The sequence below is a fragment of the Halichoerus grypus genome, chromosome 3 (assembly GCF_964656455.1).
Source record: "Halichoerus grypus chromosome 3, mHalGry1.hap1.1, whole genome shotgun sequence".
NCBI classification, from domain to species: domain Eukaryota; kingdom Metazoa; phylum Chordata; class Mammalia; order Carnivora; family Phocidae; genus Halichoerus; species Halichoerus grypus.
In genome coordinates, this window is record NC_135714.1 from 128,770,939 (window position 1) to 128,786,775 (window position 15,837).

Genomic DNA, 15,837 nt, shown 5'->3' on the forward strand with positions numbered 1-15,837 from the left:
ATAAGGCAAGAAAAAGCAATGAAGGACATCCAGATTGGAAAGGAAGAAGTAAAACTACCAATTGTTTTTCACTGGCAACTTAATTCTATATGCAGTAAAGGCTAGAGAATCTAAAAACAAAATGACCTGAGCTGAAGGCAGATGTTTAACCAACTAAGCCACCCAGGCATCCCTCATATAGATTTTGTACATATTCTGTTAGATTTATACCTAAGTATTTCATTTTAATGGTGCTAATCTAAATGGCATTGTGTTTTTACTTTTAAATTCCACTTGTTCATTTTTGGCATGTAAAACAGCAATTGATTTTTGTATATTAACCTTGTATCCTGCAACCTGAAATAACTGCTTATTAGTTTTCTCTCTAGCTTTCTCTCACAACCCGCATCAAATCCATTAGTAAATCCTATAGGCTCTATCTTAAAAACATATTCAGAATCCTACTACTTCTTATCTCAACTATTACCACCCTAGTCCAAATCACCATTATGCTTAATGAGGATTACAACAGCTTCCTAACTGATGTTTTAGCTTCTATCCTTAAATTTCTACATGTATCAGCCAAGAGTGATCTTTTTAATACATAAAACATACTGTCTTCCCTCTGCTCAAATTCTGCAATGACTGTCATTTCCCACAGAATAAGCTGCAAAATCTCTATATAAAACCTTATCCCTATGTTATCTCTCTAGTCTCATATCTTATTTCTCTCTCTTCACTTTGATCATTTTGTTCTTGCTATATTGTCCTCATTCCTCAAATATGCCAGGGAAGCTTTTATCTGCATAACTGTTGTTCCCCAGGACTGGAACGATCAACCCCTATATCTAACTCCCTCACATTCTTCAAGTGCTTGCTTAAATGTCACTTTTAATCAATGAGCTCTAATCTGACTACTCTTTTTATTTTTATTTTTATTTTTTTTAAGATTTTATTTATTTAGTTGACAGAGAGATAGAGAGAGAGCACAGATAGTCAGAGTGGCAGGGAGAGGGAGAAGCAGGCTCTCCACCGAGCAGTGAGCCCGATGCAGGGCTCGATCCCAGGGCCCTGGGATCATGACCCGAGCCGAAGGCAGACGCCCAGTCAACTGAGCCACTCAGGCACCCCTGACTAATCTTTTTAAACTGCAAACTATGCCAACCCTTTCTACTTCCTTCAAAAATCTCCATTTCCCTCAACTTGTTCCACATTATCTTTTTCCACAGTACATATCACCATTCACCTGTCATATAATCCATTACTTATTTTACTGTTCATAGTCAGCCAATGACTGCTTAAATGTAAGATCTACAAGTAAATATATACTTATCTGTTTATTGCTCTATCCCCAGCAACAAGGGCAATTCATGGTATGTAGTGAATAATACATATTGGCTGAATGAATAGATGAGAAAATATAGGCTAATAGAAGTAAAAGTACTTTCCAAATATAAAAGCTGAAACTTGAACCCAGGGCTAACTTCAAAGCTGATGCTATTAATAAAAAGCTATGAAGCCTTATATGTATATAATATATTTATATATATATATAAAGCTATATATGTAACAGTAACTTGTGTAATCATGGGTGGTTATATTGAGTAGAGCCTATACTAATAAAAATTGGCTTTTATAACAAGTTTTCTATTTAAAAAAGGGCAAGAATATATTCTTTAAACAAATAAGCCTTATAAATGATAGAAAATCTGTTGTTTTGCATTAAGTAGAACAAATACATATTTGATCAAGAGCTCTAACTACCTCTTCCTCTATATATAAACTTTGAAAGATGCATTACCTCAGTGTTGAAATCCAGCCAGAGTGATTTAGCCTTTTGAAAATTAAGCATTTTGAAATTTTGACTGAACAGCTAAATTATTAGCCATTCACTCACTGAGAAATATTTCTTGATTTCCTACCATTTGCAATACTCATAACTGCAATTTAGCTCTCTTTCTCTTGTTAATCACAGCAATAACCTCACTACTGTGCTGCTTGATTTCATTCAGGTCTCCTCTTCATCAACCCACCCCAAATATTTCTGTCAGTTATCTTTTCAAAACCCAAATATCATATTTCTTTGCTTAAAATCCTCCAAGCTTTCCACTGCCTTTAGATAATAGTCCAAATTTGCTACGATAGGCCTTTTATGATCTAGATGTCCAATTCTAATCCAATAATTCAAATACACAAACCCACACACTTGAATATTCTATATACCTTTCCACACCATGGTGTCTTCAGATATTCTATTTTCTCTATTTGGAATGCTTTTCTCACACACATCCTCCAATTTATCCATAATTCTCACTTTTCCAATGTCTATAGGACTAGCCCTACTCATCTATGAAAATATATCTCAATAACATCACCAAGATGGCGACATACATCATTTGTGACCTCACTCCCCCCTCACAAGAAAAACAACTAACAATTATTCAGGAACAAGACATCACTGAGAGAATTCTAGAACACAGGAATGAGGCTAAAGCACCCCTTGTACCACAGGGATCTAGACAAACTGCATTAGGAGGTTAAGAGGAGGAACTAAATGTTGACTATATTACCCCTCCCCCAAGCACAGCACCATGTGGTTCCTTAGAACCACTGATTCCTCCACCATTGTGAAGAGAGAACCTAGCCCTGGACAACCAGCCCCCCCACCTGGCCTTGTGGGAGCCACTACTCTAATCATACCCAATGAGGATTGCAGGAGAATCTGCATGACTCAACCACTGGGAATTGAGTGTGACAAGGAGTGGGGAAGTGCTTGCAATAACCAACACAAAGATCTTGGCCAATGGAGTTACACACCTGTAGAGCCCAAGTAATAATCCCAACCAGCAGCTTTGCTCACCTGCAGAACCAAGTCAGTGGCACTCTCTAAGCAGGTAATTCAGCAGGGTGCATATCACTTGATTTCAATCCTCAAACAAGGTGGTTTACCAGCCCTAGAGACTGGTTTACCCTCACCCGGGCAAGGAGCTGAGTCACACACCCACATACTGTAAAAAGTGTATCCCAGACGCATCTGACCAGAAATGCTGCTGGGAAGACCGGGAAGCTGTGATATCCAGCAATGCTTGAGGAAAGAGGTGGGCAGGCAAAACTGACTGCCCCCAGAGAAAAGCCAGTACCAAGTGTAGAGGATTCTTGTGCTATGAATGGTCATGGGGATTCATTCACAGCCAAGGACAGGTCCAGGTCCTGCCTTGTTTGGGAAATTGAGATACCTGAAGTGACCCCTTATATTCCCACCCAGGTGACGGAGCTGAGACATAGCCCCACACACCCACTATATCTACCAACCCCATCTCACCAGAAGGGCTGGCAAAAACAACCTGAAAGCTGTGCAGCCCAGTGGGGCACTCAAGCCAAGAGAAGAACAAGAAGAGCCCATAGCTTGCAGTGCAAAGCCAGTGCACATGGGTAGTGGGTCAACATGAGTTAAGACAATAATTCCATCATTAGAGCTATTTGAACCACTGATCCAGGCAGCAGAACTAACTTGTAGCCCAACTTAATACTGAATACAGTCTCCAGCCTGTCTGATCAGGGAAACTAACCAAGTACATGAGAAACTACATAGCCCATCCAACAACTCCACTTATATACATACTTGAACAGAGAGCACAAACCATGGCTTTCCCTGTCTGCAGAATAAAATCTGTGGCCTCCCTGAACAGAGAATTCAGTGCACAGTCTTGCCTGATTCAGGTCCCCATGTTTGGGACAGTCCAGCCCAGGATCCCATTCTACTGCCCTGCCAGGGCAGGGAAAATAATTCATAGTCACATCTACAACTGACTACAGTACCCAGTCCTAAGCATCTAGTAAGCCTGACCAGAAAATCCAAGCAATCACAGAGCCCATTCTACAGACTCACTTCAGTAGAGTATCAAGCCAGAAGACCTATCCAACTGTTCTCAGCCAGAGGCACATCCCACACCCCAAACTCAGCACTCAAATAGTTACCTCATCCAAAAATGATAATAGCAGGCCACACCTGGCCAAGAATATTATGAACAGACACACCCAGAAACTCAAACTGAGGTAACTGGTGAAGATATGTCTCAGCCAAAGAAAACCTGCAAAGTCTGGAAGAAGAACCCAACTACTCAAGTATACCAGTGTAAGGAATCTAAGATGACAAAAAAGCACATAAATATGATACCCCCAAAGGAAATTAATAAAGCTCTAATAACTGATCCTAAAGAAATGGAGATCTATGAACTGTAAGACAAGGAATTCAGAATAAAACTTAAAATTTAATGAATTACAAGAATACACATACAGACAACTAAACCAAATTAGGAAAACAATGCATGAACAAAAGAAGAAGATCGACAAAGCAATAGTGACCATTAAAAAAATGAACAAAATCTTAAGGATGAATATTGAATAACTGAGCTGAAGAATTCATTACACTTTCAAAAACAGATTTAGCCACAAGGAAGAAAGAATCAGTGACATGGGGGATAGGACATTAGAAATTACCCAGAAAAACAAAACAAAAAAAATGCGAAAGAGTGAAGAAAGCATATGAGACCTATAGGACACAGTGAAGAGAAACATTTGCATTATGGAATTCTAGAAGAGAAAGAGAAAGGACAGAAAATATATTTAAAGCAATAATGACTAAAAACTCCCTAAACCTGGGAAGAGAAATGGACATCCAGATCCATGAGGCTCAAAGAACTCCACGATGAACGTGAACCTACACTGAGATAAATTATAATTAAATTGTCAAAAAGAAAGTCAAAAAAAAAAAAAAAATCTTAAAAGCAACAAGAGAAAAGAGAGAAGTTACATAAAAGGGAATGCCCATAAAAATACTGGTAGATTTCTCAACAGAAACACTTCAGTCCAGGAGAGAATGGGATGACATATTCAAAATATTCAAGGAAAAAAACCTCTTAACTAAGAATACTACAGAGAATGAAGCTGTCCTTGAGAAATTAAGAGGAGATAAAGACATATACAAAGAAACACAGGGTGTACATTATCACTAGACGTGCCTTTTAAGAAATGCTAAGGGGAGTTCTTCAACTACGATAAAAAACATGCCAATTAAAACCAAGGTAGTGTAGAACTCACTGCTGATGGTAAATGCATAGTCAAAATCAGATTCTGTAATTCGGTAATGATGCATAATTCACATACAACTCTAATTTAAAAGTTTAAAAAGTAAACACAGTAAAATAATCATAAGTACAATAATCTGTTATTAGTTACACAAAATTTAAATATACAAACTATAATAGCAATTACCTAAAATGTGAGTGGGAGGAGAAATGAAAATGTAAATTTTAAAATTCTACTGAAATTATCTATTTAAAATATAGGAATATAATTTTAAGATATTTTGTGTAACCCTCATGGTAACCACAAAGAAAAAACCTATAGCAATTACACAAAAGAACAAGATAAAGAAATCAAAGCACACAGGTACCAAAACACATCAACACACAAAAAAAGATATCAGGATAAGAAACAAGAAGCAATAGATCTACCGAACAACCAAAAGACAAATAACAAAATGGCAATAGTAAGACCTTACTTATCAATAAATACTCTAAACAGAAATAGATTTAATTCTCTAGGGGCGCCTGGGTGGCTCAGTCGTTAAGCATCTGCCTTTGGCTCAGGTCATGATCCCAGGGTCCTGGGATCGAGCCTGCATCAGGCTCCCTGCTCAGCGGGAATCCTGCTTCTCCCTCTCTCACTCCCCCTGCTTGTATTCCTTCTCTCACTGTGTCTCTCTCTGTCAAATAAATAAAATCTTAAAAAAAAAAAAAAAAGATTTATTTCTCTTTCAAAAGACATAGCATAGTTGAATGGATTAAAAAAAAAAACAAGATCCGAGAATAAGATACCTAACAAACACTTGATTTAGCCTTTAAAGACACACACAGAGTGTAAAGGGATAAAAATAATCACTTCAAGCAAATGGAAATAAAATAAAATAAAATAAAATAAAAGCAGGGTAGTTATATCAGACAAAATAGACTTTAAATTAAAAATAGTAAAAGGAGACAAAGAAGGTCGTTACATGATGATAAAGGGGGTCAATCCATCAAGAAGATATAACAATTATAAATACCTATATACCCAACATCAGAACACCTAAATATATAAAGCAAAAACTAACACAGATAAAAAGGAGAAATAAAGAGTAATACAATAATAGCTGGGGACATAAATATCCTACTCTCAACAAAAGATAAATGATCTAGACAGAGAATCATTAAGGAAACAGCCAATCTGAACACTATAGACTGAATGGATCTAGCAAACATATACAGAACGTTCTATCCGACAACAGCAGAATACACATGTGGAATATCTTCAAAGATAGACCATATGTTAGACTATAATATGGTCTTAGCAAATCCAAGAAGTCTGGAATTATATCAATTATCTTCTCTGACCACAGGAGCACAGAATTAGAAATCAATAACAAAAGGAAAATTCACAAACACATGGAAATTAAACTCCACTTTTCTGAACAACCAATGGATTGAAGAATAAATTTAAAGGAGAAATTTAAAAGTTTCTTGAGACAAATGAAAATGGAAACACAACACATCAGAACTTATAAGATACAGCAAAAGCAGTTCCAAAAGGTAAGTTCATAGCAACAAATGCCTACATTAAGAAGCAAGAAAGATCTCAAACAACCTAACACACACTTTAATGAACTAGAAAAAGAACAGGGGCGCCTGGGTGGCTCAGTTGGTTAAGCAACTGCCTTCGGCTCAGGTCATGATCCCAGGATCCTGGGATCAAGCCCCACGTCGGGCTCCCTGCTCCTCGGGGAGCCTACTTTTCCCTCTCCCTCTGCCTGCCACTACCCCTGCTTGTGATCTCTCTCTCTCTCTCTCTGTCAAATAAATAAATAAAATCTTTAAAAAAAAAAAAAGAAAGAAATAAAAGAAAAAAAATAAAAAGAACAAACCAAGCACAAGGTTGGCAGAAGAAAGGAAATAATAAAAATTAGAGCAGAAATAAACAGAAACAGAGAACAAAGAAACAATAGAAAAGATTAACCAAACTAAGAGTTGGTTCTTTGGAAAGATAAAACAAAATTGGCAAACATATAGCTAGACTAACCAAGGTAAAAAAGAGAAAGAACACAGATCAACAAAACTATAAATGATAAAGGGGAACATTGCAATTGATACCACAGAAATATATGGGTTCATAAGAGACTACTATGAACAACCAAATACTAACAAACGAGACAACCTAAAAGAAATGGAAAAATTCTTAGAAACTACAACTTACAGGGGTGCCTGGGTGGCTTAGTCGTTAAGCGTCTGCCTTCGGCTCAGGTCATGATCCCAGGGTCCTGGGAACAAGCCCCGCATCGGGCTCCCTGCTCTGCCAGAAGCCTGCTTCTCCCTCTCCCACTCCCCCTGCTTGTGTTCCCTCTCTCGCTGTGTCTCTCTCTGTCAAATAAATAAATAAAATCTTTAAAAAAAAAAAAAAAGAAACTACAACTTACAAAGAATGAATCAGGAAGAAACAGAAATACTGACTGGAGCAATTACTAGTAAGGAGATTGAATCAGTAATAAAATATCTCCCAATAATGAAAAGCCTAAGACTAGGGGCGCCTGGGTGGCTCAGTCGTTAAGCATCTGCTTCAGCTCAGGTCATGATCCCAGGGTCCTGGGATCGAGCCCCGCACTGGGCTCCCTGCTCAGCGGGAAGCCTACTTCTCCCTCTCCCACTCCCCCTGCTTGTGTTCCCTTTATTGCTGTCTCTCTCTGTCAAATAAATAAATAATCTTTAAAAAAAAAAAAAAAGAAAAGCCTAAGACCGGATGGCTTCACAGGTGTATTTTACCAAACATTTAAAGAAGAACTAACTTCAGTATTTTAAAACTCTTCCCAAACAAAGAGAAGAGAATACTCCCAAACTCATTTTAGAAAGCCAGCAAATACCAATACCAAAACCAGAAAAAGATAATACTAGAAAAAAAAAAATTACAAGCAAATATCCCTAATGAATATAGATGCAAAAGTTCTCAATAAAATAACAAGAAACTGAATTCAGCAGCACATTAAAAGGACTATTCATCATGATCAAGTAGGATTTATCCCAGGATGCAATGATGGTCTGACATATGCAAATCAATCAATGTGACACATCACATTAATAGAATGAAAGAAAAGATCATATGATCATCTCAATAGTTGCATAAAAGGCATCTGACAAAATTTAACATCCATTTGTGATTAAAAACTCTTACCAAATTAGGCATAGGAGGAAGATATCTCAACATAACAAAGGCCTTATATCACAAACCCACAGTTAACATCAGACACAACAGTGAAGGTTGAAAGCTTTTCCTCTAAGATTAACAATAACATAAGGGTGCCCACTCTGACTGTTCCTATTAAACACAGAACTGAAAGTTCTAGCTACAGCAATTAGGCAAGAAAAAAAATTAAACATATCAGAATTGGAAAGGAAGAAGTAAAATTGTCCCTATTTGCAGATGACATGATTTTATATATAGAAAATCGTAAATACCCAACCAAAAAAATGTTAGATTTAATCAATGTATGTAGTAAAGTTACAACATACAAAACCAGTAGCAGTTCAATATAGTAACAATGAATTTTCTGGTGAAAGAAATAAAGAAACTGATCCCTTTTACAATATCATCAAAAATAATAAAATACTTAGGAATAAATTTAATCAAGAAGGTAAAAGATCTCTACTCTGGAAACCACAAAACACTGATGAAAGTAATCAAAGAAAACACAAATAGACAGAAAGGTATCTTGTATTCATGGACTGAAAGAATTAATATTGTTAAAATGTCATTACTACCAAAATCAGCTATAGATCAATACAATCCCTATCAAAATTCCAGTAGCATTTTTTCTAAAATTAAAAAAACACTCCTAAAATTTATATGGAACAAATGATCCTGAATAGTCAAAGAAATCCTGAGAAAGAAGAACAAAGCAGGATGCACCATACTTCCCGATTTCAAGTTATACAAAAAACTACAGTAATCAAAACAGTTTGGTACTAGCATAAAAGCAAATAAACAAATAAAACAGAACCAAGAGCCGAGAAATAAATCAAAGCATTTTATGGTCAACTAATATTTGACAAGAGAGCCAAGATTACTCAATGGAGAAAAGACAAGTCTCTTCATGAAATGGTGCTGGGATAATTAGACATTCACAGGTAAAAGAATGAAACTGAACCTTACGCCACTCACAAAAATTAACTTGAAATGGATTAAAGAATTAAATATAAGAGCTGAAACCATAAAACTCTGGAAGAAAACTTAGGAATAAAACTCCTGGATATGGTCCTTGGAAATGACTTTTTTTGGATATGACACCTCAAGCACAGGCAACAAAATAAAAAATAAACAAGGGTGACTACATCAATCTAAAAAACTTCCCTTCAGCAAAAGAAACCATCGATGAAATGACAACCTGTGGAATGGAATATTTTCAAGCCAATATATCTGGTAAGGGATTAATATCTAAAATATATAAAGAACTCATACAACTCAAAAGCAAAACACACACACACACCCCAACTTAAAAACAGGCAAAGAACCTGAATACACATTTTTCCAAAGTAGATATATGAAAGGCCACAGATACATGAAAAGATGGTGAACATCACCAATCATTAGGGAAATGCAAAGTAAAACAATAATGAACCATCACCTCCCACCTACTAGAATGGTCACCATCAAAAAAAAGACAAGAGATAACAAATCTTGTCATAGATGTGGAGAAAAGGGTACACCTGTGCACTCTTTGTGGGACTATAAACTGGTACACACACTATGGAAAACAGTATGGAAGTTGATGGAACAATTAAAAAGAGGACTACCATCTGATCCAGCAATTCCACTTCCAGAAATATACCCAAAGGAAATGAAAACACTTGAAAAGATTATCTACATATCCATTTTCATAGTAACATTATTTACAATAACCAAGACATGGAAACAAATTAAGTGTCCACTGATATATGGACAAAGAAGTAGTCAGAAAGACAGAGATATAAATAAATATAATGGAATATTATTCAGCCATTAAAATTGAGGAAATCCTACCATTTGCAACAACATGACTGGAACCTGAAGGCATTATGCTAAGTGAAATAACTCAGACAAAGATAAATACCACATAATCTCACTTACATGTAGAATCTAAGAAACAAACAAATAACCCAAACTCCTAGAAAAAGAGACCAGACATATAGTTAGCAAAGGCAGAGAAAAGAGAAAGGGGGACTTGAAGGAAGGTGGTCAAAAGGTACAAACTTCCAGTCACAAGATAAATAATTACTAAGGATGTAATGTACAACATGATGACTACAGCTAACACTGCTATACAATATACAGGAAAAGCTGTTAAGAGAGTAATCCTAAGAGTTCTCATCACAAGGAGAAAAATTTTTTTTCCTTTCCTTCATTCTTTTATTTATATTGTATCTACATGAGATAACGCATGTTAGCTGAACCTACTGTGATAAACATTTTACAATAAATGTCAATCAAACCATCCTCTCGTATACCTTAAACTTATGCAGTGATATATGTCAGTTATTTCTCAATAAAACTGGAAAAGAAATTTTAAAAAAGAATAAAATTAAAAAAGAAAATATCTCTCAAGAATCATAATCCCTGGGGAAGTTTTACCGAATTCTTCCATATTAAACTGTCAAGTATTTCTTTTAACATGTATTTAAATACTTCTACAACAGAATTTAGCAAAAGGCATTACCATTGCAGGTTTATTTATTGGTTTCCAATACTAGTATGTGAGCATGTATAATTATTTGCTCAGTAGAAGAATTTCAGAAGTATTTAATGTCAAGTGAAGTTATCCATACTTTTTTGCCCTCTTCTGTAACATTAACGAGACAGATGCTGGATTCCTAGTTACTAGTTCAAATAGTTCCCAAAGTGATGACATCAGTTTCAACACTAGCCAGAACACTATAAAGAAACATTCCTGAACAACCATTTTTCACAAAATACAAATTTGAATGGCAGCTACACACACCTTTTAATTTATACCCTGGGTCTTCCGTCCAATTAATCCAAAATCAACTTCCACAAAAACAGACTCAAAGGAGTCCACTCATCATTTCCTCAATTTACTTTTACCTTTTAATTCTCTCACTCTCTTCAATCTATTTTCTCCCTTGTAGCTTTCTTTTCATCTCTGGACTTGCTTCACTTTTTCTTTCTTACTACTGAATTTCTTTTCCTTGAATTCTTCTATCTTTAAATGGAAACCTTACCAACTTTCTCCCTTTCTCTACTTTTGCATCACTTTGCAACACAGAACAAAACTTGTTAGCCCACTCTTTTATGATAGGCCATGACATAAGAGAGATAATATAGACATCTAAGTTTAATTATTGGGCTCACAAATATAATTAAATTTGTAGGAACTCCAAATAAGTATTCATTCTCCTTATATCTGCTAACAAAATCACTACTATTACTTTTGCCAAACTCAGCCTTACCTATCGAAAAATAAAGATCAGAACTTTATCATTAAGCATGTAACCATGAAGAAAACCACAAAATAATTAAATATTGACATATTTGTAGAAATTAAGCTCCACTACATTAGTGACTACAAAAACAATACAGTATCCAAAAATGTCAGTTTCAGTGACAAAAATACAGTAAGATTTATAAGTAAAACATAAATGGATATAAAATAGATTACCTTCCTTCGTTGACAAGTTCAATAAAAGCAAGGCCTGCATTCTTCTGGATAGAATTCTGCCACTCCTAAAAAAAAAAAAAAAAAGAAAAGAAAAGAAAACAGCTGAACAAATAACAGATTATTTTTTTAAAACAATTATGAAAAACATCACCCATATATCAATTTCATACCTTACCTCTTAAAGGAAAAGTTTGGTTAAATGTGCTGCCTACTCAAGGCCAGCCCTGTGAACACATGAATAGTTGATATTCAAAATTAAACTAGGGGCACCTGGGTGGCTCAGTTGGTTAAGCATCTGCCTTCGGCTCAGGTAATGATCCCAGAGTCCTGGGATCGAGCCCCACATCGGGACCCCGCTCAGCGGGAAGCCTGCTTCTCTCTCTCCCTCTGCCTGCTGCTCCCCCTGCTTGTGCTCTCTTTCTATCTCTCTGTCAAATAAATAAATAAAATCCTTAAAAAAAGATTAAACAAGTTAGTAACAATTTGATTCTATATAAGCCAAAAAGCCCTATCTATATTTATTTTGCTGTCCTATACCATTATATACCACTAATTCAACGAAAATATTGGGAGTTGGGAAGGAAGGCAGCACAAACCAAGGAGAGAGGTTTTCGTTTTTGTTTAAGAAAAGAGATGCATGACTTCCCCAAATGAGGGGAAGACAGAATTAAATAGTTTGGTACACAGTAAATAGCTCACATCCTACCACAAAAATTGATGATTAATTGAGAAAGAGAAAAGAAAGATGAGTTAATTTGGCTAGACTACTTCTGAGCTGGAAAACTATAGTTCACTAGCCTACGAATTAGCAGAAGACGGTATAAATCTATTATATTCTTTATGAATGATTATCCACTAAAAAGCGTAAGAAGGAAATAAACCAGAAGAGTATGTACAAAAGAGTTTTTTTTAATCATCTCAAAACACATAGAAATATATAAACATTCAACTCAAAACATATATAAATATATAAAATAAACATTACTCTGTAAGGCTGGGCCTACATGACTTGAAAAGTAGCTAGAGTTGAGAAATGTCCATGCATGCGCCCATATGTGCATGTATGTGTGAAATATTGCTAGAGTTGACAAATGCCAAGGTATGAATGTGTGTGGGTATGTGTATGCACATGTATATCTATTTTTAAATATAGATATTTAAATTAAATTTTAAATAAGTGGAAATATATAATCTTTATGGTCCTTAAAACTAAGGAGCCCCTTACATTCTACCTACATAATATCCCTCAACTGATCTTTATTTTATGATTCAGTAATTTACCAACATTAAAGCAGAACCCTCGGGTAAGGTTTTTGATCCTGGTACAGAGGATCCCACACCTTACTTTCCAGGCACAGCAAAGACAGATATCAAGTCTCAAAAAGCTATCCTAAACCTAGTAATGTGCAGGAATAGTAGATGGAGACAAATACAATGGCCAAATGGACCTTTAAGACAGCCTTGAAATATCTCATGCCATAGGAAGAATCAGAAAATTATTCCAGAAAAATGTACAGTAACAGGGGCTTTGAGGGGATGAGGAGAACACAGCTGTGACCTTTGCTGATAGACAGTAGGGAATCAAAAGGGATGGTGACACCTCAAAGGACACCACAGTCAAGAACAGAAGCATATGCTCACTTCTCATCTTATACCTAACATAGCACTCTCGGCAGGCCACTTGGAAATTTGATACAGCACCAGATTATGAGGAGGCAAGACCTTAAACTGACTGAGTTTTCATTTAGATCACTTAACCTGAAGGAAAATTTGAAAATGAAAATTAACCTTAGTTAAAAGAAACTAAAGGAAGTTACTTTGCTTGCTAGAAAAAAAAATATCAGAAAGAAAAGCAAGAGAATATAGTATATATAATTCTTCAGATCAGACATTTTAACAAGTATGTACTAATAGTATTTTTTCTCAAATCCATTTTGTCTAAAACTGCAACAGGTGGGCATTTTTATTATATAGGTCACAGAAAACTCAAAACTCCACATGGATTGAAATAGGTAACAGTAGAGAGACCTAAATTTTAAGTAGACAGGAAACATCAATTTATTTTCATTAATGTATATAAAGTAATTTTAATTATAATGTAAAATCAGGAAGTATGCCATTTAAATTTCACAAACACTTTAAATAGCATGATTTAGGTCAGATAGAACACCAGTTCAAATTACTACAACTACAGAAAATTCACCATCTAAAAATTTTTGTGACCTGAACTCAAATTGGTACGTCACACAAAATATTTTTTTTCTTTTAAATTAAAAACAAATTAGACGTGAAGGTCCATATAGAAGTAGAAGAGTCCAATTTTTACAGAAGCTCAGAGAGACAGATTTATTATCGCTACTACTAGACTTCTTGCTTTCCCAAGCATCATCTATAAACCTGTATTTGTTAACTTATTATAATTGCTATCTAACCACCTAGAGTAAAACTTTTTCACTAGTTAAAAAATAATTAGACAACATGAGAAAAGAAATGAAAATACAAATCTTATTCACACTTTTGGGTATTGTTATAAAAATCTCACAATTCTCAAAGATATCATTGAGTTTTGTCTATAATCTATTCCTAAGTATAAGTTATTAACATTTAATATCACATACCAGCTACATAAATACATGCTGGTAAGAATTAGTAACTCCATGGTATTATAACAACATTCCATGGTGACAGCTGATAGCTACACTTGTGGTGAACACAGCATAATGTACAGAGTTGTCAAATCACTATGCTGTACACCTGAAACTAATATAACACTGTGTGTCAGCTATACTGCAATTATTTAATAACCCAGATGAAAATAATCATAAGTCCATAAGAGAAAATTAAAATTTTAATAAACCCAGCTGTTAGTCCACCCAACAAGTTTTCTCAATACTAAAACTTTATCTACAATCCTTTAAGAAGATGCCAAAACTGAAAAGAAGATTCATTAATCATGCTATCCTAAAGCATTTTTCTCCACTTCTGAGGCAATTATCAAAGAAGGTGTTAGTCTAAACAATTTCATAAACCACAGCTCAATATAACCTTTAGTGAGTTTTAATAGTTGAAAGAAAAGCTTAACGGTTATCATCTTACATGATCATTTCAGTATTTCATCACAGTATTTACAATTGTATAGTGATGGAAAATGCTAGTACATTTAAAGGTCTTGGTTATTCTTTTCCCAAAGGTATTGGTGAAAAACACGTTAAAAGCCTCAAATCCAACCACTAATGCAACTAAGTAATTTCAAAACACATTTCAGCACTTTGGAGAGGAAGGACTCAAAGCACAAGTGAGTCAATAATTTCATACCTGTTCTAAGCTGTATTTAATTGACTATCACTTCCTAAGGCTATAATTGTTGATAAGTCAATTTTTACTAAAATATACTTACTAATGCTCTTAAGTCATGCAACATCAACAACAAAGATAATACATATTAGTGAAATTTATTAAATAAATATAGTATTCCACCAAATTTCAAATAGATGCTTTTGGTGATAAAAGTCTTCTCTTAGGGTGGGGGAAAGAAAAAAGAAGAGTTCATTAACCAAATTAAGTCTATTCCTCCCTATCATCAACAAACAAATATAGAGAAAAGGGGCACCAATTAATGTGCTATGTATTAATTTATATTATTTTAATACAATTCTATCTTCCTTAAAGTAAACTTGACAGTTTTATATAAATTCAATAATCTACAATATATTATTGTGTCTTCAATTACTACATAAACTTACCTAGATTTTAAAAGTAATTCCAAAATATTATCATGTTCTAAAGTAAATAAAGTAAGGCCACAAATTGTCAAGACAGACTACATATACTCCAGGCTGCCACCTTTTTTTTTTTTTTTTAAGGTGAGGGGGAAAATCATCAATGTTGACATTAAATGTACTATCAATTTTTTATTCTGGTGGGCTAATTACTAAACTCTCTTACTCTTAAAAAAAAAAAAGACAGAGGTATATACTTCAGGTTAAACAGTAAAAGTTAAGAACAAAAGTAATAAAAAATAAATTAAAAATAGACAACTGCATATGAGAGAGGGTAAAAAATTTCTCTACAACCTGGAGAAAAATCAATTTGAGGAAGCCAATCAATGCTTCTTGCAGAAC

General features: G+C 34.9%; 1 protein-coding gene across 4 annotated transcripts in view; it reads right to left on the reverse strand.

Moving 5' to 3' along the window:
* The window catches only part of LRBA (LPS responsive beige-like anchor protein), a 764,390-nt gene that overhangs the window by 468,542 nt on the left and 280,011 nt on the right, over positions 1–15,837 (reverse strand). For all 4 annotated transcript variants that reach the window (XM_036089189.2, XM_078069304.1, XM_036089190.2 and 1 more), the window contains one exon: positions 11,717–11,781. In XM_036089189.2, the coding sequence (XP_035945082.2) occupies positions 11,717–11,781 (65 nt within the window). The remainder of the gene's footprint in view (positions 1–11,716; positions 11,782–15,837) is intronic.